A 25,202-nucleotide genomic window follows, 5' to 3' on the forward strand; every position below is an offset into this window, starting at 1 on the left:
TGGCCCTGAGTCCAAGAGTCTCAAAATGGAACCTATGTGCCACATAAAAGCTGGGTAAGAGCACACGGCAGCTGAATGCCTTAGAAAACTAAAGCAAGACTTAACGTTGCACTTTTGACAATGGATGTCCATCTACCTAGGTTTTTATACCACACTGATAGACAATGTTGAGCACATCAACCAGCACTGGCACAGAATCTGAAAGCTCAAAGGGTAGCTGACTTCACAAGACACAAAGACTCGAGAATGCACATTTAAGTTACCTAACATAGAAAACACTAGGATAACTAGTTTTCAGTTACTGCTTGAAAATGTTTCAGGCAATGATTTAACACACAAATTGTTGCTGTAGCACAGTAAAGTGGAGAACCCCTTCGTTGCTAGTAGTTAGGCAGAAATTAGAAGTTGCTAGCCTGCTACTGACTGACAGCCAAAGGATTTTGCTAGGGTACTCTAATAGTAAACACACAGTAGGAACCCAAGATTCATCTTTGGAATGTTCATTACTAGAAAATTTTAAGAAAATACAAAGCTCTGTTAAAATCCCCATGAATATATCAAATGGTATTCTGCCAATATTTAAAAGTGGCTGAAGAGTGATGTCAAGTTTTCAAAGCTTTGCTACATCCATTGGTGGCTTAGTCACTGCATATTTCCTTGAAGGAAATTCTCTAAATGTGCAAGCTTATTTACTGGAAGGGAACAAATTAAAGGCCAAGAGTTAATGTATTTTATTTATTCTGTATTCACCATAATGAGCTTTTTAAAATATACTTAATAGTATATTTAATTTATCTATGTATAATATACATGCATGATTTATGTTCCAAACAGGATTGGTTCCCCCCCCCCCCCCCCCAAATAACAGGTATCCAGAAGCAACCTGCTCAAATAAAGAACTTCATAAAAATAGAAAGAACTTTGAAGCAAAGTAGTCATAATAAGTGAACATATCTTCAAAGACATATATATGTGTGAAACAAAAGCTCAGCTTGTACAAAATAGCAGAAATATCTAGACACCTTGCTTCAATAACTGTATGTAACCATTTGTTCAGAAAAATGCACAAGATACCTTTTGCAATAGCTTTCATGCATCTAGAATTCATTAAAAAGCTTTTTCCTTCTGCATGGAGGTGCTGCCTTTCGTTAATGCACCCAATACATGCATTAATTGTACACAAATAATTCACGTTCATGAATTTTCATTTATATTTATAAATGGGGGGGGGGGGGAAGAGGACAGCAAAATGTAAGACAACCCAAGACAGTTACTAATTGGTATTAAATATTCATATTGGTTGTAACACAAATACTTCAGTATAAACTGTCCTTTTAATTTGACACTATATTTCAAAGTGAAATAAGACTGGTCAGAGGTACTACCCAAAATGATAATTTACAAGATTGAGGGAAAGGATTTTTCGGCTTATTTCTTCCTGAAGTTGAACACGGATTATAAAGCACCTTTTGCTGTGCTAAAATTTTCAGCTTCTCATTTGTATTAGTATTTTGTTTCTAGACAGGTGGAAGTGGTCAGTTTCCTATGTCTATGATCTCTAGCTTAGCCAATATTCACATATATATCAATATGATGTTCTGATTCAAGCATGAGGCACCCCCAGTTCATGAAGAAATGTGAAACAGAACTACTAACCACTTTACATATTTAAACTGGGTTTGTCTTTAGCATTTTTTATTCTAATGCAGGTTTATAAATTTACAAACAAACATTATTATGGGACTATAGTAAAAAAGGACTTTTTCCAAAACCTATTCAGAGATACTTAACCCCCTAATTTGTTTATTATATGAAGGATTAGCATATAAGTATTCAAGTGATTATTCACAGATAGATTAAAAGTTCAAGATATATGAAGTACCTTTCAGACCCGTACTAAATTTTATGTTAGTGCAACTGTACGGATAATAAGTTTCAGATTTAGAAGTTAACCAAGAGTACTAAATAAAACAGCAGGAAATATATAATACAGTCCAATGATTGAAAAGTGTTTTGAATTTCAAATTATGTTAAAAACATAGCTCTTAGTATTACATTATTAATGTTTCATCTCCTTAGATTCTCTGTATACCTGGTTCATTTGTGTTGCATCTTTTATTTTGTTCTTAAACTTGTCCATTCCACCCATGCAACTGATCTTTCCTATATCCACAAACAACTTAACTAAAAAAGGGACAAGCCACTAGAAAAGCATTTCTAGACACAAAAGCCAAATTTTATTAAAAAATTAAGTCAGGTGTTTATAACAAGGTGCAATTTAAAGTTTGTGGGTGGATAGTTATCTCACTATGGCTATTTATATGGGTTTTTATATACAGTAGCTATTTACTCTGCTATTCCATAAAATTCATACTTACCTTGGCAGCCTCTGCATCACACGGTACATAGAGCGTGCACGATACAGAGCACCTACTTAAAGAAACACACTCACCAATATATACTGTGAACTTTTGCAAATATTACAAGTGAAAAAATGTGTTTTACTAGCAAAAAATTTCTTGCCAATTTCTTTTAATCTAAGTGTGCTTTTTCCCCATTTGTTACTGCTTACATTTTAAATATTGGGGGATGTGAACAATTAGAAGGGCACTATCCGATTTGTTAGGCCTAAAGACTAACCTACCTTGACAGGAGTACCAGTTTATAAATTTCTCACCCTGAAAAAAAACCATCATTGCACCCTCTTCTTATGCCCCCAGAATATTTCACAAATATCTATTTTAAGTTTCAGTTTAAGAGTGGTTAATTTCACATGCTGGAACTGATGAACACACACACTCTTTTAGAGCATGTGTCAAATAAGCTAATGTTACAGAGAATTTTAATAATTTTTTCTTCAACTCAAGAAAGAATTTTTCCCAATCTCCAAAAAATAAAAACCAAGAACAGTCAATTTTTAGACCTATTAGCCATGAAATAATTTAAAATATTTGAGCTATACATAGAGGATGCATGATTCTGCCGCCCTTCTTCCATGTATTTACTTACTACTGAAGTCACATATAATTGATAATGAATTGGACCCAGGTGAAGAACTACAATATATTTGTAGACGTAATAGGTGCAAAAGACAGTTGGGTGGGTTTACTGGACCCCTTTCTTCAGTATGGTGGATTCTAGGAAAATGCAGCTAAACAGTAGCTGTTGGTTTTCTCCTACATGATCAGATCATCTCCTTGGAGCTCTCCTATCCTTAATCCCAAGAAGAGCTTGGTATCTACAGATGAATATGCTGCCTTCTAACTCCTACTCACATGAATCTTCAGTATGAAGCCACGTAAAAACTGCAGGTGTATAACTCATGCAAATGCCTACATAGGAACTATGGAAAATATTGGAATGCTCTCACTCTTTTTTGGCTTTTTTAAATGAAAGCGGTTAAGATGTAGCAACTCCACAAGAAAAGAGGCAGTTAACATTTAATGTTTTATCAAAAAAAAGTAAATATTAAAGACAGCCCAGTAAGGCAGAATTTTAGCATGTTTACCTAAATTACCAATAAATTTTCTTCTGCTATTACACATTTACATTATTATGATGCAATACTCTTACCCTGTTTAATAAAGTTGTTGGCTTTTAGTGAGAACAGATAAAGATGACCTGCAGTTATGATGGATTTTGTATGTATTTAAGCTCTGCATGATCTTCATGCATTTTTATTGGAGGAACAAAAAACAGCAATTGTGGAGCAGGGCGGTAGGAATAACTAAAGTAACAAACTCCATTTAGTAACAGTAAGTTGTCGCAGACTAAGTTTGTGTCTATTTTATTATTTTGCTAGAGTCATAAGACCTACTCCTTATGAAGTTAAAGTATTACAGTAAAAACTAAATAAAAAACAGCTTAAAAAGCTATACATACCTTGGGTTCTAAGAAGCACCCTTTAAAATATCGATACTGAACAGCAACTCCTCTAGTAAGTTCAACAGTAGTTTTCCATAACTCACTGCGGAAAAATAGTTTTAAGAAGTATTTGGTTACATGAAGGTTTTCAAAAAATTTTATCGTTAGCCCCAAACTAAAAGTTTTATAGAAACAGCTAAGTATACAACCATGGCTTTGGGAAAATATGATTTTACTATCAAAGTACATTTCTTGCGATCTTTTAAAAAAACCACCGGGGCTGTTATTTAAAAAAAGTTAGTCAAAGAAACAGATTCACAAATACACTAGGCTAGCATTCTTGAAATTTGAATAGCAACATTGAATTTATGTAACAGCCCTCAAATGGTTTGAGGCTGAAAGCATTTTACAACATTTATAATGAAGTTGCAGTACAATTTTATTGCTACCACCATCTATTACACTGGTCTACGATTTTAGAGAAGTCGTCTGCTTCAGAGATAAAATGTGCTATTTATTATGTATTTTGCTGTGCTGAATTCAAATATGACAATTAAACAACTGATTGGCTACTGTTTAAGATATTTAAGTTTTTACACTTTATGTCTATGCATATTGTGTAGATAGTAGAGTTTTAATCCTAAATTGTAAACCTAGGTCTTTTCATGTGTTTATGGTTGCTTTACATGATAATATTTCACCTGTCCTGTTTATGTAACACTTTAAAAATCAGCAAAAGGGTTATATAAATAAACTTCATTATGAAACAAAAAGGCAAAAAACTATTCTGTACATAGTTTAGTCCTATTCAGTGTCTACTCGACGCTTCTTGGCTTGTCTCTTGTATTCATTAAATGGAGCATCTCTTGTCACTGTCCAGCAATCGTCTGCTAGCATTGATGGGCTCCATTTGCCCTGATAACGTTTCTCCATTGTTGCAATGTCCTGGTGAAATCGCTCACCGTGCTCGTCGCTCACTGCTCCGCAGTTTGGTGGAAAAAAAATCTAGATGACTGTGCAAAAAAAATGTTTCTTTAGTGACATGTTGCAACCAATGCTTTTGTATGCCTTGAGGAGGTTTTCCACCAACAACCTGTAGTTGTCTGCCTTGTTGTTTCAGAGAAAATTTATTGCCACTAACCGGAAGGCTTTCCATGCCGTCTTTTCCTTGCCACGCAGTGCATGGTCAAATGCATCATCTCGAAGAAGTTCACGAATCTGAGGACCAACAAAGACACCTTCCTTTATCTTAGCTTCACTTAACCTTGGAAATTTTCCACGGAGGTACTTGAAAGCTGCTTGTGTTTTGTCAATAGCCTTGACAAAGTTCTTCATCAGACCCAGCTTGATGTGTAAGGGTGGTAACAAAATCTTCCTTGATTCAACAAGTGGTGGATGCTGAACACTTTTCCTCCCAGGCTCCAATGACTGTCGGAGTGGCCAATCTTTCTTGATGTAGTGGGAATCTCTTGCACGACTATCCCATTCGCAGAGAAAACAGCAGTACTTTGGGTATCCAGTCTGCAGACCAAGCAAGAGAGCAACAACCTTCAAATCGCCACAAAGCTGCCACTGATGTTGGTCATAGTTTATGCACCTCAAAAGTTGTTTCATGTTGTCATAGGTTTCCTTCATATGGACTGCATGACCAACTGGAATTGATTGCAAAACATTGCCATTATGCAGTAAAACAGCTTTAAGACTCGTCTTCGATGAATCAATGAACAGTCTCCACTCATCTGGATCGTGAATGATGTTGAGGGCTGCCATCACACCATCGATGTTGTTGCAGGCTACAAGATCACCTTCCATGAAGAAGGAGACAAGATCCTTTTGATGGTCACGGAACATGGAAACCCTAACATCATCTGCCAGGAGATTCCACTGCTGTAGTCTGGAGCCCAACTGCTCTGCCTTACTCTTGGGTAGTTCCAAATCCCTGACAAGGTCATTCAGTTCACCTTGTGTTATGAGGTGTGGTTCAGAGGAGGAGGATGGGAGAAAATGTGGGTCCTGTGACATTGATGGTTCAGGACCAGAAATTTCATCCTCTTCCTCGTCTGACTCAAGAGAGAATGATTCTGGTGCATCAGGAACCGGCAGTCCTTCTCCGTGGGGTACTGGGCGTATAGCTGATGGAATGTTTGGATAATGCACAGTCCACTTTTTCTTCTTTGACACACCTTTCCCAACTGGAGGCACCATGCAGAAGTAACAATTGCTGGTATGATCTGTTGGCTCTCTCCAAATTATTGGCACTGCAAAAGGCATAGATTTCCTTTTCCTGTTCAACCACTGGTGAAGATTTGTTGCACAAGTGTTGCAGCATATGTGTGGGGCCCACCTCTTGTCCTGATCTCCAATTTTGCAGCCAAAATAAAGGTGAGAGGCTTTCTTAACCATAGTGGTTATACTGCGCTTTTGTGATGCAAAAGTCACTTCACCAAGTTATCTGCACCGTTCACACAAAGTATGAGGCATCTCTGCTCACTTTGGCTAAACAGAAATGTGTCCCTTTGCAAAAATCAAACACTGACAAATAAGAGAGCACGACACTGTATGATTTCTAGAGCTGATATAGGGCAATTTGTTCAGCAGAGTGATGTAAGCTTTGTTATGATTGCATCATCCATGAATTCTAGGAATAGCATGATGCAATTCATATCATGTATGACGCAATACCAGCTTCAGATTGCATCATTCATTGTTTTGCCTAAAAAGCAAGTACTGTCCAAACCCAGTCATAGATTTATTCATAGATCCAGTCAAAGATGTATTTTAGTCATTTCTGGTTTAAATTGAGATCCCTTCCCTTTATAACTCACTTATCCTCCGCCATTCCCAAGTCAAGGGTCGTATATACTGACCCAATAGCATATCTTGAAAACTAGAGCCAACCAACAATGTTAAACATCATTTTCGTTCTCAGTGACCCAGAATTAGTAAAGTTTGACTACATTTATTTCAGAAGCATTTTGGCTGTAGAGCAGTGTTCTCAATGCTGCAGTAGTGATTCAGCCATTTAGAAAGAAGCCACATCTAGAGTGTTGTGGTAATACAAATATGCAGCATTGTCAGCTTTTCCATTAAATAGAAGAAGCTTTGAAACTTGATTGTGATCTCAGGCATAAGTGCATGTTCTCATACATCTTGTAAAATAAACTACAAGTAAAATCACAAAAAGTTCTCTTCTAGTTGACTTAATTAAGCATACATCAAGTAAAATAAAATACAAAGCACTTCTATTGTGCCTTTCATCTGTAGATCTGAGGTGCTTTACAAAGTAAGGGAAAAAAATTATCTCCATTTTACAGATAGGGGAAAATGAGAAACAGTTAAATGAATAAGGTCACACACAGTCACTGGCAGAGTTAGAAACAGATTCCATGCATGCTATTCCCCAAACCAGAGAAAAATAAGCAACATGGTGTAATTTTAAGAAAATGGTTGACTCTTTCTGCAGTATTTATTCCCATACTAAACGATTTAAAATGTACGCAACACAAGTGTTAGTGTTTGATATTCCCCCATTTATAGCTACACAAAAAACTTACTCTTATTACAGGTTTACAGTCACAGCAACAGAAGTTTTTAGTGCAGATCATCCATAACAGCACTTTAAAGAAGGTTTTGCAAGTGTACTGCTGAGCAGTGCTACCACCCCCCTCCAGTATGTGATATCACTCAGAACTGGAAAAGCACATGTGTAAGTTACACATTCTATTACATTAGTAAACATCTTTTTTCTAAAAATGCTTTCCAAATGATCAAGCAATGGAGAGACCTGATTAGATAAACATGTTTTATGAAGTGTGTATAGTTTTTAGAATTTTGAAATCAGTAACAAAATGCAAGTATTAGATCAGTATTTTTATTACTAAAAGCTTACCCATGAGTCTGAAGGACCACTGCAGTTTGAGGATTCCAGTTTCCTAAAGCGCTGCAACTCCCACATATCGCAAAAACCTCTCCTAGGAAGATAATCATCATAATTATTTGGACTTGTCTTCAATTAGAAAGGGCATTCTACACAGTGGTTGAAGGGATTTAAAAAACTTGTGATATATGAAAGACATCAATCCAGCCCTCTTCATTATTTTTGATTCACAAAGGATATTTTACTACAGGACTGTGACTGTGCTTCCAATTTCATCTCCATCTTCACCTCCAGTTTACAGATGGGCAGGTCCATCAACAGTCACTGCTAAATAACAGGGACAACCACACAAATGCTTCTGCAGACAATGGTACAGGTAGATTCCGAAGCATAGATGCTTAATGCCAAGTCAGTTTCCTTGAAATTCATTTCAAATACCTAATGGTAGCTCAAGCAGAATTTTACACTCAATAGTTAGCAACTAATTTGTTGTTTATTTTTAAGTCTCTCAACTGGTGTCAACAAACAGGAAAGCAGTGATAAGAGAGCAGGCTGCTAATTTATTTTGGCATTTTCAAACTTGAATACTTGACTTTTCAACCTTAATCTTGTTTTTAGGTTTTTTTATGTTTATATGAACAGAAAAGCAAGGCACAAAATTAATGGTTGTGCATATGTACATTATACATGCATTAAAAGGATATGCAACAGGGGCAAGTTAACAAAAGCATTAACCCCTTGGGACCTTAACATTCAGAACCTCAAGAATTTTCTCCTGGATTACTTGAACTGCACAACTTGAACGTTCTTCCTTTTCTTGATGTTGAAACAGTACTTTTGAAGGTTTGGGGGGTTTTGTAGTCTACAGAGTGAGCATTGCCTCCTGCCCCTCATGCAAAGTGTCCCACTTCAGAGCAGTAGTTTACACACACAAGAACACAGAAATTTTAACACAGTGATGGGGTTTCATTTGGCTCTGCTGCAAGTTTTAGCAGAAGCTCACTGAGCTTTGCCCTCTACTCACCATCTCCACCTCCCTCCCCAAAACTCCTATAAAAAGTACTACCCCCTTCATTAAGAACAATTTGCATGCAAAAGTTTCAAATGTCAGTCATTTCTACTAGAACTGTTCCTAAAAAGTAAAGACAGGATTAGAATTTGTTTTACCCTCACTAAAAACTGAATTGTCTTAATTTCACCTTTGGGCTGAGACCAAACATGCAGCATTTTTAGCCCAAAAGGAAAATAGTTCTTTAATTTCAGAAAACATGAGCATCAGAAAAATGGGATTAATGAAGACTAACCTACCTGTTATGACAATGGGCTAGGTATTTTCAACTATTAAACTTGAACCAATCTTACAGAGACACAGGAAGCCTTAATAAAAGCTGTGAACCTCTGCCACTATATCTGACAGCTATTTCAAATTCTCATACTGGGAAGGAATATATTGCAGCTTGGAGGTAGATGCAAAAAAACTTACAACTTTAAAAAGGATGTTACCAAGTTCGTTCAGTCCCAGTAATAGTAATTATTCGTCCCATTTAGTATTTTGCCAATCAAATTTTGCATCAATATTTTCTTTAAAATATTAAAAAGAAAAAACAGAACACAGACCTACTTTATACTCTCCATTGTAAACCTACAATGGCAGATGGGCAATATGACGAGACGCGATAAATCAACCCCCGATAGATCGATTACTACCCGCCGATCTGGCGGGTAGTGTAGACGTGGCCTAAGAGCTGGTCTTCACATGACCTGCTAAATTGACTGCAGAGCGCTCTCCAATCGATCCAGGTACTCCAGCTCTCCAAGAAGAGTGAGGGAAGTCGACTGGAGAGTGTCCCCCCTCAACACAGCGCAGTGAAGACACCGCAGTAAGTCAACGTAAGCTATGTCATTATTCATGTAGCTGGAGTAGCGTCACTTAGGTCGACTTACCCCCGTGTGAAGACAAGCCCTCATATCATGTCAGTATTGTGGGGCAACAGAATCCCCTTATGCCATCCACATTCTGTAGGTATTTGCCACAGAAAAGCTCCCCGCAAACCACTGACAGAAAAGGAATTAATTTTCTCTAGCCTTGTTGTTTACTGCTGCTATTGAAATTAGAAAAAAAAAATCTTCTTACTCAACTCTGTTCTGCTAAGGACAGCAATGTCACAACTAGCTGCTTTAGAAATAAGCTTGTAACAACAGGAAGGAAATAAGCATCACAGCAGAAGCTTTTTTGGAGAGTTGTGGCTTTTTTTCTTAGTTCTTTTTAATTTTTGCGAGTTTTCAGAATTCTACAAAAACTATGACATACAAGTAGAATCGTTTTTAAACAAAATACTTTCCGTGAGGCATCGAACAGTTCTTACAGACTGTGACAACTGGAATCATGGAGAGTCATTATTTTAAAAATACAAAAAAATCAAAGACACTGCTCCTTATATATTCATATTGGGTTTCAGGTTCCAAATGCTGGACATTTGCCTGTACAGCGGTTTAAAAAATTGCAAGTTTTTTTTCCTACTGGTAAAAGTATATTTTTGCCCTTCTGTCCTCATATTCAAATATGGCTGAAACGTTTTGCTCAAATGCAACGGAAACTTATGCAACCAAATATTTGCCAATATTCATAATTCCATGTTCAGCTGTTTCTGTTGAGCAACAGCTACTGGTTTATTTTATGTGAAATAAATGAATGCTACTTCAATCTTATTGCAAATTGAAGCTTTTGTAATAAACTGCAATTGGTTATTGGTAAACATTTGCACTTGTACGATCAACAAATGCTAGTGACCTTAGGTAAATTTTACCTTAGAAATTATCAAGATGTTGGCATTGGTTTCTGTCTCAATGCATATTTCTGTTTTAATGGTCTGTTACTTCTTCTCTTGTTACATATCATAAGCTCAGTGTAATTTTAAACAAAAGATATAATTAATGCTTTTAATTTTGAACTAAAATGTGACAGAAAGTGTGTTCCCTAAGGAGTTTTAACAGATGACTTGTGAAAAAGGCATCTATTATGTAGTCATTATTTTGCCAATATCATTGTCGTAATAAACCATGTATGGTTGACTGTTTCCCTGTTTACTTCCAGTTTGTACTTCTTCTTGTACTAATTACCGCCAAATAACATTTTTATATCAAAGAGCAGAATTATATATTGAACATTTTATTAAGTTGCCCCATAAGCTGCAGTAATATTGGCCTGCTACATTTCTTGCCTCCTCCTACCATGCAAATGGTACCATTCAAAATGGCCCCTTTGAAATTACATGCTACAGAAAATAACGTCTCCCAGGCTCCTACCTGCCTCTTCTACAAGCTCTTTTCCCAGATTTTTTTTTTTTTTAAATAAACTATCAGATTTTTGGTAATGGGATCTAGATTCATCATTTTAAGCTGAAACTGGAACCCCTATGAGAACCCATAATAAGCAAGAATTGCATTATCAGGTACAGCAAAAAGTACCGCAAAACAAGGGTATACCCAAGTGGCATCTTTGTAGCAACACAAAGGCAGATTCCATGCATCTTCTACCTAATGACTAACTGCTTAAAGTAAGAAGTCACAAGAAGGTGTTTGACTGCTCTAGGCTTGTCTACACTTACCAGGAGGATCGACAAGCAGCAATCGATGCATAAGCAGTCAGTTTAGTGGGTCCTCACTAGACCAGCTAAATTGACCACAGATCGCTCTCCCGTCGACTCCTGTACTCCACTGGATCGGGCCGAGTAGGGGGAGTCGAAGGGAGAGTGTTTCCCGTCGACATCGCATAGTGTGGATCCCACAGTAAGTAGGTCTAAGCTATGTCGATTTGAGTTACGCTATTCACATAACTCAAATTGCGTAGCTTAGATCGCATTTCCCCTGTAGTGTAGAAAAAGGCCTCTGATTTGCAGCATGGAAGGAATGTAAAGGGACCAGTGGAACATCCTGAACACCTATTGAGTCCTCAACTTCACCAGCAGAGGAGGGGGAGAGAGCTAAGCTCCCACAAGTCCAAGAAAGGGAATTTTCCCTCTGATTTTAGCAGAGGGGAGCGAACAGTGCTTATTCATACCTCCACTGAGTTTGGCATAGCAGAGTATGCTCAATAAGAAGGGGAGGGGGGGCTTCTGGTGATTTTAGTGATTTACTATTGAATGGTTGCTGATGCCTTCTAGTGATTTATTAGAGTTGCTCACTGTGAATTTAAGCATTATAATACTGTATAAATAACAGTTGTGTATATACAGTTAGGTATTGCTATGCTGTTAAACAGGGAAGCGTGTATGGTTAGGCTGACCAGGATGACTGAGAAGATGAATACCTTAGATACATTTGTGGCAAATCAGGGTGGATAAAAATCAGTGATTTTTTTTATTTAAATCAGATTTTTTTGATAAAATGCTTTTTGAGGGAAAAACCTATCTAAAGATTGTTGGGGGCAGAATAGATCTGGACAAGGAGAAGAAGTCTGGAGATAAATGTGAGAAGTTAGGGACATATGCTTGTTTTGTTAAAATATTATGTTTGCTGTTGAAGAAAAAAATCCAGAATATTTAACGTCGTTGTTTTAATTAAATAAAACAATTTAAATGTCTGTCTGGTGATGTTCTCCTCCTAATACAGCAAGAAAATCCTCCAAATATTAATGATTAACCTGTTGAATTGTTCACCTCCCAATGACTTCATAAATATCTGCTTCAATAACCTTTGGTAAATGAAATAACCCATCTTTCATTTTCTGATATAGCTGTAAAACTAATCTGAAAAATTTTCAAAATAAATCACTGTTTAAAAATATAGTGTGTATCTTCTAAAAATGAAACCTACATCTATCTCCGAGTTGTGAAGAATATGTATTAAGATAACAACCAACAAGAATGCACTTTTATGTAGAAAACCATGATTAAATCGAGTCTTCCTGAGTAGTGATTTTAGTCATGATTTAAATCAATCTGATTTAAATCAAATCCACCCTGTGGCAATCATATAATGACTCATGGAGGAAGCACTCTGGTTGTTTTAGATGCAGTCAACCACTGATTGGGGGGGGGTGGGAGGGTGTGTGTGTGTGTGTTTTGTCTCTGAATTAGAGAAGGAGGTGAAAGATAGGAAAATCAAAGGAATAGCTACCCGGTGTCTGCTTTTGGCTGGTAATGATTTAGGAAAAAAGTTGAAGGCAAAGATTGGATAACATCCCACTGGCTAGACAAAGACAGAGCTAACATCCCAAACCCAGCTAGACACAAATATTGGTTACATTTCCTTTCTGAGGTTTCAGAATACTGGATAAGATGGCACACTGTTCTGATCAAATATATCAACTTGTGTTCCAAACTCATTCAAAACATATTCTCTTGTTATATTTGGTTCAACAGGAGCCCTCTGCATACCTACGCACAAACTGAGGATTTTCCATATGCCTGCATATCTGAGGTCAGGATTAATGCTAAATATTTCCATTTGATAAAGTAAGGTTATCACAAATACAATTCTAATTTTAAAGTATTCAGACTATTTCAAGGAGTATATCAAAATCTCTAGTATGCTAACATTTTTCAAACAAGTTATTAATAGGATAAAATTCATTCCCCAACTCTCTGCTAAAGAACAATTATTTTGTAAAGCTCCTCTTTACTGAGCCACCCTCCTGAACCTTGTCATCCCAGGTATCAAAATTATATGATTCTTTGCCCTCTAACTAAAATAAACAAATATTTTTAACTGTATGGCTTGAAGATTTTATTCTAGTTTTACAACATGCACACACAAAAAAGTATACGACAAGTGTGATTTGTGTACCTTGTTCTAATGCTCCTCTTACTTCAAAGGTAACTTGAGATGAGGTCATACTTGCAGATAATGACCTACGAAGTCTGACGTCTCCTATTAGGAGGGGGGGGGAAATAAAAGTATTTCAGTAACAATATACTGTCTCTGTAGCTGTCTCACTAAAAGCTAGGATATGAACTTCAATCATCTATAGGGGGGTGACCAAGTATTGGTCTTCTGAGTGTTAAACAGAAATAGTGAGATTGATATGTGCAACGACAAATAGCATTCATTCAGTATTTTTAGGGGAGGATTTCTCTAAAGCACTCAGCATTTGCCTAATTCTTCTCTCAATGAAATCAATGGGAGCTTTATCATTAGAGACAAACTTTCAATGGCCAATGGCTTTTCTATGGGTAAGCAGCTACCTCTTTAAGCTATTTTTTACTTTTACTTAGGGTTGTCAATTTTAGTTAGATGTATTCCTGGAGATTTCATCACATAGCATCTTTAATTCCTGGAGATTCCAGGCCAATCCTGGAAAGTTGACAACCCTACTCTTGTTTTCAAAGCTACTCATGAAAAATGCAGACAAGCAGAAAACCAATTATGAATACACAACTCTAAAGCAAATATTTACAACCACCACCACCAAAAATCAAGCTTCCTTGGAAAGAGCATTTGCCTCAAAACAACATGGCAGTAATGAAAACATGGTGATACTTTATATAACTATTTTAATAACCAGGAAAAAAACAAAAACAAAAACACACATTTACTCAGAACTGCTATGACTATTAAAATATTATCTATGCCTTATTGCCCTGCTGTAAACATGCAAGGTATTTTAGAGTTGAATAAAAGCCAAAATTTCTAGTGACAACACTGGCAGTCCTAGATAACTATGGCTTTGACACGTATAAGTTAAAATAATTTCCTTTTCCATTACTTATAAAATAATTATTTCGGAGTCAATGAAGGCCATAATGTTTCTATATGTAAATAGTATGCACTGTATGTAAATGCACTACCAGCAGAATGCCAAATAATCCAAATGATTTGTGTCATAGAAATTTCTGTCCGTTCCAGCTGAGGAATAAGGAGAGACGGACACAGCTAGCCAAGCAAGGAACCACAGGAGGGGTGATCCGTTTATTTCAATTGCAATTGGTTCGAGCTCATAAGTCAGCAAGAACAAAGAAAACACTTACACCAAAGCATTATATGCAGTTGCTTATGATAATATATCGCTCTATGATTGGCCAAAATTTGCCATCATTACCATACATAACACTGGTCTACAATTTTTGAGAAGTCGTCTGCTTCAGGAGATAAAATGTGCTATTTATTATGTATTTTGATGTGCTGAATTCAAATATGACAAATTAAAACAACTGATTGGCTACTGTTTCTAATATATTTAAGTTTTTACACTTTATGTCTATGCATATTGTGTAGATAGAAGAATTTTAATCCTAAATTGTAAACCTAGGTCTTTTCATGTGTTTATGGTTGCTTTACATGATAATATTTCACCTGTCCTGTTTATGTAACACTTTAAAAATCAGCAAAAGGGCTATATAAATAAAATTTATTATGAAACAAAAGGCAAAAAACTATTCTGTACATAGTTTAGTCCTATTCAGTGTCTACTCAGCGCTTCTTGGCTTGTCTCTTGTATTCATTAAATGGAGCATCTCTTGTCACTGTCCAGCAATCGTCTGCTAGCATTGATGGGCTCCATTTGCCCTGATAGCGTTTCTCCATTGTTGCAATGTCCTGGTGAAATCGCTCGCTGTGCTCGTCGCTCACTGCTCCGCAGTTCGGTGGAAAAAAAAAAAAAAAAAAAAATCTAGATGAGTGTGCAAAAAAATGTATCTTTAGTGACATGTTGCAACCAAGGCTTTTGTATGCCTTGAGGAGGTTTTCCCACCAACAACCTGTACTTGTCTGCCTTGTTGTTTCCGAGAAAATTTATTGCCACTAACTGGAAGGCTTTCCATGCCGTCTTTTCCTTGCCACGTAGTGCACGGTCAAATGCATCATCTCGAAGAAGTTCACGAATCTGAGGACCAACAAAGACACCTTCCTTTATCTTAGCTTCACTTAACCTTGGAAATTTTCCACAGAGGTACTTGAAAGCTGCTTGTGTTTTGTCAATGGCCTTGACAAAGTTCTTCATCAGACCCAGCTTGATGTGTAAGGGTGGTAACAAAATCTTCCTTGATTCAACAAGTGGTGGATGCTGAACACTTTTCCTCCCAGGCTCCAATGACTGTCGGAGTGGCCAATCTTTCTTGATGTAGTGGGAATCTCTTGCACGACTATCCCATTCGCAGAGAAAACAGCAGTACTTTGGGTATCCAGTCTGCAGACCAAGCAAGAGAGCAACAACCTTCAAATCGCCACAAAGCTGCCACTGATGTTGGTCATAGTTTATGCACCTCAAAAGTTGTTTCACGTTGTCATAGGTTTCCTTCATATGGACTGCATGACCAACTGGAATTGATGGCAAAACATTGCCATTATGCAGTAAAACAGCTTTAAGACTCGTCTTCGATGAACCAATGAACAGTCTCCACTCATCTGGATCGTGAACGATGTTGAGGGCTGCCATCACACCATTGATGTTGTTGCAGGCTACAAGATCACCTTCCATGAAGAAGAATGGGACAAGATCCTTTTGACGGTCACGGAACATGGGAAACCCTAACATCATCTGCCAGGAGATTCCACTGCTGTAGTCTGGAGCCCAACAGCTCTGCCTTACTCTTGGGTAGTTCCAAATCCCTGACAAGGTCATTCAGTTCACCTTGTGTTATGAGGTGTGGTTCAGAGGAGGAGGCTGGGAGAAAATGTGGGTCCTATGACATTGATGGTTCAGGACCAGAAGTTTCATCCTCTTCCTCGTCTGACTCAAGTGAGAATGCTTCTGGTGCATGAGGAACCGGCAGTCCTTCTCCGTGGGGTACTGGGCGTACAGCTGATGGAATGTTTGGATAATGCACAGTCCACTTTTTCTTCTTTGACACACCTTTCCCAACTGGAGGCACCATGCAGAAGTAACAATTGCTAATATGATCTGTTGGCTCTCTCCAAATCATTGGCACTGCAAAAGGCATAGATATCCTTTTCCTGTTCAACCACTGGCGAAAATTTGTTGCACAAGTGTTGCAGCATATGTGTGGGGCCCACCTCTTGTCCTGATCTCCAATTTTGCAGCCAAAATAAAGGTGTTAGGTATTCATAGATCCAGTCAAAGATGTATTTTAGTCATTTCTGGTTTAAATTGAAATCCCTTCCCTTTATAACTCACTTATCCTCCGCCATTCCTAAGTCAAGGGTCGTATATACTGACCCAATAGCATATCTTGAAAACTAGAGCCAATCAAGAATTTTAAGCATCATTTTCGTTCTCAGTGACCCAGAATTAGTAAAGTTTGACTACATTTATTTCAGAAGCATTTTGGCTGTACAGCAGTGTAATTAGTATACATGGAACAAAATGTTCAGTAACTGTAGGGAACAAAAAAGGAGACAAGTGCTAACTAACATTCCAAGAGGTACTTTTGTAAGATGTGTAAAAATCAAGTCCTCAGATACCAAATATCAACATAAGTTGCTTCCAGCATCACACATAGTGTTTAAATGATTTCCAGCAAAATCTCATTAGGCTAATGGTACAAAGAATAGAATTCTCTTCTGCTCATACACAAGATATCACAAAGTAACAAATTAGATACATGCAGTACAGTGACTATAGACAAATAAATCAGCAATAATCATATAACATTTGACATCAGAACCAGAGCCACGGTTGGACAGTGTATCAAATCATAACAGCTATCATTCTTTACAAAAAGAGTTCTGAAACCCTTTGTTTCCATGTGAACAGTCACAGACTGACAAAAAGGACCTTACTTTGTCATCTTTCCTACATAGGTAAGCACCTCTACAAGTTCTGCAGCTCTCCTTAATACCACATTGCAGCTTTCACATTTAGATATGAGCTAAGCTAGGTACAAGATTTGAACACACAACTTCTGATCTAAAAGCAGAAATTCTACTGACAAAGAAATCCTGTTGTACATTTTAATCCATCATTTAGGAAGAAGCAAAACAGAAATATGATGTCAAGAAATGATATCAGAATATGCCTGGGGTTTAAAATAGCAACACTAACATTAAAGGAAATTGCTTATCTTGTAAGTATCTGGAAAATTAAATATGTCCCCGAAGAGGAGTACTTACAACAATAGCCCACTTTGACCTTCTCGATATCAGTTTTGTTTTATTTGCTACCATAATAACACAACTTTGCAGCTGACATTAGCTTACATTGTCATCTCTTAAAAACAGACAAACACAAGAAATAACTGAACTCTGTCTATATGCAGACTGTTCTTCCAGCCCAGTCATTTAACAGCAATTCTGAAGAATGAGTTCCTCAGAAAACAAAGTGGAAAGGATCTGGTCATGTTTGCAATGGCACCGAGTTGTGTAGGTATTCTTTGTTTAGTGTTTTAATAAAGATCTAGTTTGGGATGAAATATTTCAGTGCTGAAACCTGACAAAAAAAGGTCTCAGTCTAGGAGCAAGTCCCCCTCTCTACCCCCTCCCTGTAGGGTTGCCAGGCATCTGAATTTTGACCAGAACGCCCAGTCGGAAAGGGACCCTGGCGGCTCTGGTCAGCAGTGCAGCGGGGGCCCAGGACTAAGGCAGGCTCCCAGCCTGCCATAACTCTGTGTGGATCCCGGAAACAGGCGCCAGGTCTCTGCAGCCGCTATATACATGGGAGGCCAGGGAGGCTCCACATGCTGTCCCCGCCCCGAGTGCTGGCTCTGCAGCTCCCATTGGCCAGGAACTGCGACCAATGGGAGCTGCAGGGGTGGCGCCTGCAGGTGCAAGGGCAGCATGCAGAGCCCCCCGGCTGCCCACGTGTCTAGGAGCTGCAGGGACCTGGCGGCCGTTTACCAGAAGCCACAGTAAGCGCCGCCGGAACCCCACACTGCTCCCGTACCCCAACCCCCTACCCCAGCACAGAGTCCCCTCCCACACCCAAACTCCCTCCAGGAGCCCACACCACCCCCAACATCCCAACACCCTGCCCCAGCCCCCTCCTGCACCCCAAATCCCTCATCCCTGGACCCACCCCAGAGTCCACACCCCCAACCGTATCCCACACTGCCTCCTGCACTCCAAACCCCTTGGCCCCCACCTGGAGCCCACTCCTGCACCCCAAACCCCTCATCCCCAGCCCCACCCCAGAGCCTGCACCCCCAGCCAGAGACCTCACCCCACACACACACACCCTAACCTCTTGCCCCAGCCCAGAGCCCTCTCCCATACCCTGAACCCCTCATTTCTGGCCACACCCCAGAGCCCTCACCCCCACCCTATGCTACAGCCCAATAAAAGTGAGGGTGGGGGAGAGTGAGCAGCGGAGGAGGGGGAATAGAACAAACAGGGGTGGGGCCTCAGAGAATGGGCGGGGCCTCATGGAATGAGCAGGGCAGAGGTGTTCTGTTTTGTGTGATTAGAAAGTTGGGAACCCTACCTCCCTCCCACATACCAACTGGTGATAAAAATGAAATGGACAACTAATCAGAAGTTTTCCAGGCTCCCCACAGTCCTAGGATTAAGAAACAGCTTTTTTTTTTTTTTTTTTTTAAGTGTTTTTAAGCTATTTACCCATTATGTGGAGTACTGCATTCTGGGTTTTTTTGGGAGAGAGAAAGCCAGCTGACTATTTTGTAAAGTGGCCACCATTCAAGCCAGGTAAATTTCCAAGGGAAATTTTAAACACACTGTACACTTGTTCCAGAAGTGACAGTGACACAATGGATTAGCTCTGGTATACAGGTGTGTCATTTCTATTATGAAAATATGTTATGACATGACTGTTAAAAGTTAGCCCCTTCCATTAGGAGTCCAATCAACTGACAAGTTTAATAATTTACAATTTAAACTTCAACCAATACCTAATGAACTCCTGCACCCAGTAATTGACGTGCACGGGGAATAGTGTACAAACCCTGCAGTCATGAAGGAGACAAGGTAAGGATGGAATGAAAACTTAAATCTGGATTTTCTTGTTCATTTACATCAAATCTGTATGACTAAAACAAAATATATTTAATAATTACATTGTTTAGTCCAATGTATTGCAATAAAAAGCACTTGAATTAAATATGGCCAAATAACTTCCCCAGGAACTGAAAAATTACTATCTATGAAAGTACCCTAGTTTGTAAATTTGACAAGTCCTCCTAATCCCTTCACATCACCTCTCCTTTTACTGTATTCTGGTCAAAAGAAGAGATGGGCACACGTGGAACAAAACATTAATTAAGACAACCAGCATCGTTTCCTGTTTTCCAGCTCAGAAGCAGCCCAAAGGATGGGGACCCCATGTTTCCTGTCAACACTCCCGAGGAGACCCAGGAAGCACTGGGAGACAGCGCTGTGAGGGACTCATCGTGCTCCGAACCAGAGAGCTGCCCCGACACTTGCTGGCTGCAGCTACCCAAGATCCGCCTCCTCAGTCTGAGACCGGGTTACACAAGGTGAAGTGAAAGGCGATTTAAATAACCTCGTGGGGGCTCGTCACCGGCTCTGCGCCCAATCAGGGCCGTAAACAAAACCTCCCTGCACGAAACAGCTGCCTGGCCCGAGACCGCCCGGCTGCCCGGCCAGCACCTGCCCCGATTGGCATCACCCTTCACCGCTTCCTCCGCAGCGCAGGGCGACTAGACACCGCTCCTTGCCCACACCCCGACTGCTCCCGGCCCCTCTTCTCCCCTCCGCCCCCCGCTTCCCCCCCTGCCCTCCCTCCCCACACCCCGACTGCTCCCGGCCCCTCTTCTCCCCTCCGCCCCCCGCTTCCCCCCCTGCCCTCCCTCCCCCCCACACCCCGACTGCTCCCGGCCCCTCTTCTCCCCTCCGCCCCGCGCTTCCCCTCCTGCCCTCCCTCCCCCCCACACCCCGACTGCTCCCGGCCCCTCTTCTCCCCTCCGCCCCCCGCTTCCCCCCCTGCCCTCCCTCCCCCCCACACCCCGACTGCTCCCGGCCCCTCTTCTCCCCTCCGCCCCGCGCTTCCCCCCCTGCCCTCCCTCCCCACACCCCGACTGCTCCCGGCCCCTCTTCTCCCCTCCGCCCCGCGCTTCCCCTCCTGCCCTCCCTCCCCACACCCCGACTGCTCCCGGCCCCTCTTCTCCCCTCCGCCCCGCGCTTCCCCTCCTGCCCTCCCTCCCCACACCCCGACTGCTCCCGGCCCCTCTTCTCCCCTCCGCCCCGCGCTTCCCCTCCTGCCCTCCCTCCCCACACCCCGACTGCTCCCGGCCCCTCTTCTCCCCTCCGCCCCGCGCTTCCCCCCCTGCCCTCCCTCCCCACACCCCGACTGCTCCCGGCCCCTCTTCTCCCCTCCGCCCCGCGCTTTCCCCCCTGCCCTCCCTCCCCCCCACACCCCGACTGCTCCCGGCCCCTCTTCTCCCCTCCGCCCCGCGCTTCCCCTCCTGCCCTCCCTCCCCCCCACACCCCGACTGCTCCCGGCCCCTCTTCTCCCCTCCGCCCCGCGCTTCCCCCCCTGCCCTCCCTCCCCACACCCCGACTGCTCCCGGCCCCTCTTCTCCCCTCCGCCCCGCGCTTCCCCCCCTGCCCTCCCTCCCCACACCCCGACTGCTCCCGGCCCCTCTTCTCCCCTCCGCCCCCCGCTTCCCCCCCTGCCCTCCCTCCCCACACCCCGACTGCTCCCGGCCCCTCTTCTCCCCTCCGCCCCGCGCTTCCCCCCCTGCCCTCCCTCCCCACACCCCGACTGCTCCCGGCCCCCACACCCGGCCCCCGATTGCTCCAGCCCCACACCCCCCCCTCCCTACCCAGACCCCGACTGCTCCCGCCCCCGGACCCCCACTTCTCCCCTCCGCCCCCGGGAGCCCCGCACTCCCCTCCTGACCCCCCCCCTCACTACCCCAGCTCCCACCTGTCAGAGACCTCCCCCCTCTCCCCCCGGCGCCTCCCCTCCATCCCTGCGGCCGCCGGCTCTGACCTGGACGCTGAGCGGGGCTGGCTGCTCCGGCTGCCTTTGTTTGAGGAAGCGGCGGCGCCGGCTGCAGGACGCGCCGTGCGAGCTCCCCGCCGAGCTCGGCCGTCTTCAACCGCCCGGACAAACCGGTTCCAACCGCCCGGCCGAACCGGGCGCGAGGCGGGGATAGGCGGCGGCCACGTGACAGCAGGGCCAATGGGAGCGGAGAAGATTCCTAGAAAGCGCAGCTCTAGGGGGCGGGGCGTCGGAGCCGGCCGGGAGATAGGCGCTGAGGGGCGGAGAAGCAGGAAGGGCTGGGGGGCGGGACTGAGAGTCAGCCAATCAGTAGAGCAGCAACGGCCAGCCAATCAGAGCGGAGACTGCACAGCTGGCCCGGGGGGGCGGGAGGACTGATGCGATGAGTCGGGCTGGGGTGCTGGCGCTAGGAGGGAGCAGCGGGGCGGGGGTGCGCCAGGGCCTGGAGGGGACTGAGCAGGGAGGTAGTCAGGACCGCCCCCCCCCTTGGAGCGCTGCACTTCCCGCCTGTTCCTTCCACCCCCCCCGGGGCCCTGCACTCCCCTCCTGCCCCCCTCGCCTGACCTCCCCTCTTGCCCCCCCGGACCCCACCTGCCCCTTCCACCTCCCCCCGGGGCCCTGCACTCCCCTCTTGCCCCCCCCCACACCCGGACCTCGCCTGACCTCCCCTCTTGCCCCTTCCACCTCCCCCTGGGAGCCCTGCACTCCCCTCTTGCCTCCCTACACCCCGCCTGCCCCCACCACCCTCCCCCGGGGCCCTGCACTCCCCTCCTGCTCTCCACCCCCCCGACCACCCGGGAGCTAGGGAGTTGAGGGTGCAGAGCTGCAGCCAGGATGCAACCAGGGCCAAGAGGAAGAGGAGGATGCAGCCAGGGCCAGGAGGGAGCTCAGCAGGCGGGGAGTGCAGCCAGGGCCAGGAAGGAGAAGTCAGAACTGGGCCTGGGTGTCATGGCCCGGAAGGAGTTGAGCCCTTTAGGGGACCAGTCATTCTGTTTTCCTGTAAAAAAGCCCTAAAAACACTAGTGTTCTGGAAAAATTCTCTCTTGGTGGGGCTGTTTTGGACTTCTGTTCCTGTGCTGAGTGTGGGAATGGGCTGAGGCTAAGAGAAATGTGTCTTTGAGCCTCTTTTGCACAAGACAGGGAGATGTAGCCATTACAGTATTACTGTCATTTTATTTGACTACATAAATACCCACATGAGTTACCCTAAAGGATTGTTCAGGCAGATGGAAGATGACTTTTCATACCTTTACCTGTTATTAAAAGCCATTTTTGCTCATTCTGATCCTCCGAATTATAAAAATCCTACAGATTTCCAGCAGGGAAGGACCATGCACTTACAGATTTTGTTAAAAGGCACCTTGAATTTAGATGGCATGCTGTAGTGGGGCCTACTGTTTTGTAAACACCTACATATTCTACGAGTGGAAAACCATTTGCTTTAAAAACCTTTCAGATGTCAAATTTTGGACATTTATGTGCTGTGTTACAAAGCCCTACGCTTTTAAAGTACTTTTTTAAAAGAAGTGTATTCACATAAGTAAAGTGAATTCTTAATTCACTCATCTGTTCTAGCTGTAAGTAAAGTACCTAGCTCCACGGTATAGTAACAGTTTTATTTCAGAGAGAGCTGTAGTAACCATTATTATAGGTCTTCTGCCAGACACTCGATCAATAATTAGAATGTTTGTCTCCTTAAAACGAACTAGTTTTTAATTTTGTTGAAATCAAACTGCAGCTTTGACAATAGTCCATCTTGGGGGACATTTGATAATGTTAAGGTAAGTGATATTAATGGGATTATAGCTAAATAAAAAGACTTCCTTGCAACAAAACACTCCTAAAATTGTTTGCTGAAAACCCAAGATCCTGCTTAAAGCCTGGCCATAATTAAACAACAAAGGAATAAGGACTGATCTAAAGGTCACTGATAAAGTGGAAAGACTCCCATTAGCTTCAGCCCACTATTGTTTGCATAGGAACACAAGCCATTTATATTCTTAGGGCCAGATTGTTAGGCAGCTAACTACCTTTAAAAATCTGGCCTTTGGAGTCAAAACTCTGTGCTTGAATCAGGGACATAGCCACAGGTGGGCCTGCGTGCACAGTTGCCAACTTTCACACGGTAAATAAGCACGCCGACTTCCACAATAAGCCAAAAATCAAGCTAATCCCATTTCAAAACAAGCCAATCCCTAAGAATCCCAACACTCTATGTGACTAGATCCCCCCAGCGTGCAGTCTGTGCACCCCGACTCTCTTCCCCCCGCCCCTTGCCCCTGCTTGCCGGGAGCTGATCCAAAAAAAAAAAAAAAAAGGCAGCTACAAGCCAAAAACTAGCCAACGAGCAACTCACAAGCCAATTAAGCCAAAAACAAGCCCAATTTCTGCAGGTTTTCTTTGCAGGTTTGGCATGTCTGCCTGGGTGGGTTGCGGCACACCCACTTAGAATCCAGGTCCATCCTTCCCCCCAGCCCTGCTCCAGCCCCAGTGCTTGCCCTGCCCAGACATGGAGGACACAGCACACCAGGTGCACACACTCCCAGCCCAACCGGAGGGGGAGAGACAGCAGCAGAGTGCCTGACAAGCACATCACGCAAGCATGCCGCAGCAGATGGAGGGCAGGCGGGCGGCGCGGCAAAGGAGATCCTCAAAAAAGGCCTGCTGCCTCAAGGAGCATGGTATGGGGACGGGTGCCGGGAGCCATGCACGCTGGAGAGCGGCGTCTCCTTCCACAGCTGGGTGCACACAGGGGGCCCCTGGCCAGAATGTCCATTCCCCCCAATCCTTCCTACCACCTGCCTCTGTCATTGCCTGCCCACCCAAAGTCAGGGCCCACCCAAATGTCCCATGCTGGCTACGCCACTGGCTTGAATTGACAGAGCAAGTGAACTGAGGCACAGAATATAGGAACGCAGCATGAGTGGCTAATCTTGTGCAGAGTTCGGCCCCTGACTAGTCTTGGCTATTCTAGCTTGTGCCACCTAGTAACAGCCCCTAAGGGGCTCTTATACTAGCTGAGGATCACCAGAGCACATTACTCGTAGGTCCATTCTCAGCTGTGCCCCCAAAATGCTGCCTGTGCAGGAAAGTGTGAAGGGAATAGGGGGAAAGGAGGCTATGCTGGCTCTATGCCACCAGGATTGGATTATTGGATCTGTTGGGTGTAACAACAGTTCAAGTGAATCAGAGCAAAGCACTTAATTTTCAAACACAGGTCCTGATAGATGCATTGTAAGCATCCTGTCTCCTGATGTGAACTTTCCTACTGTGGTCCTGAGATGAAAGTATGTTGTTTCCTGTTTTTTAAAATCTTCATAAGAGAGGGGAGTGTTCCCATTAAAACACACACAGAAAAGCTGAGAACGTATGAAACTAAAGTGCCAAAACCTCCATCAAAAATAGAAAATGGAAAAGATTACAATTGAAAGCCAAGACTTGGAAACTTCTGACTACGTCCCATTGGTATTACTGCTAACCTTCCAACTATTTCCTGTTTATCAAAGTTTACTCCAGTGTGGTTTGTAGCATACTATGCTCCAAACTGAGACTTCAATTTATAAATACATAAAGTCTCAATAAGATTTTTTTGTTAACTTTGCACAAAGCAGATTTTTCTTACACCTTTTGACAGCCATTTACGAAACA

At 42.6% G+C, this 25,202-nt stretch overlaps 1 protein-coding gene across 1 annotated transcript in view; it reads right to left on the reverse strand.

The window, feature by feature from the left end:
- GPCPD1 (glycerophosphocholine phosphodiesterase 1) overlaps positions 1–21,662 on the reverse strand; it is a 69,884-nt gene extending 48,222 nt beyond the window's left edge. Inside the window, exons 1-4 of the mRNA XM_054023008.1 lie at positions 21,543–21,662; positions 13,529–13,612; positions 7,754–7,835; positions 3,883–3,967 (exon numbers count right to left, since the gene is read on the reverse strand). Of these exons, the coding sequence (XP_053878983.1) occupies positions 3,883–3,967; positions 7,754–7,835; positions 13,529–13,577 (216 nt within the window). The 5' untranslated portion in view covers positions 13,578–13,612; positions 21,543–21,662. The remainder of the gene's footprint in view (positions 1–3,882; positions 3,968–7,753; positions 7,836–13,528; positions 13,613–21,542) is intronic.
- Positions 21,663–25,202: the final 3,540 nt, after the last annotated feature.

Source organism: Malaclemys terrapin, chromosome 3, assembly GCF_027887155.1.
Source record: "Malaclemys terrapin pileata isolate rMalTer1 chromosome 3, rMalTer1.hap1, whole genome shotgun sequence".
NCBI classification, from domain to species: Eukaryota; Metazoa; Chordata; order Testudines; family Emydidae; genus Malaclemys; species Malaclemys terrapin.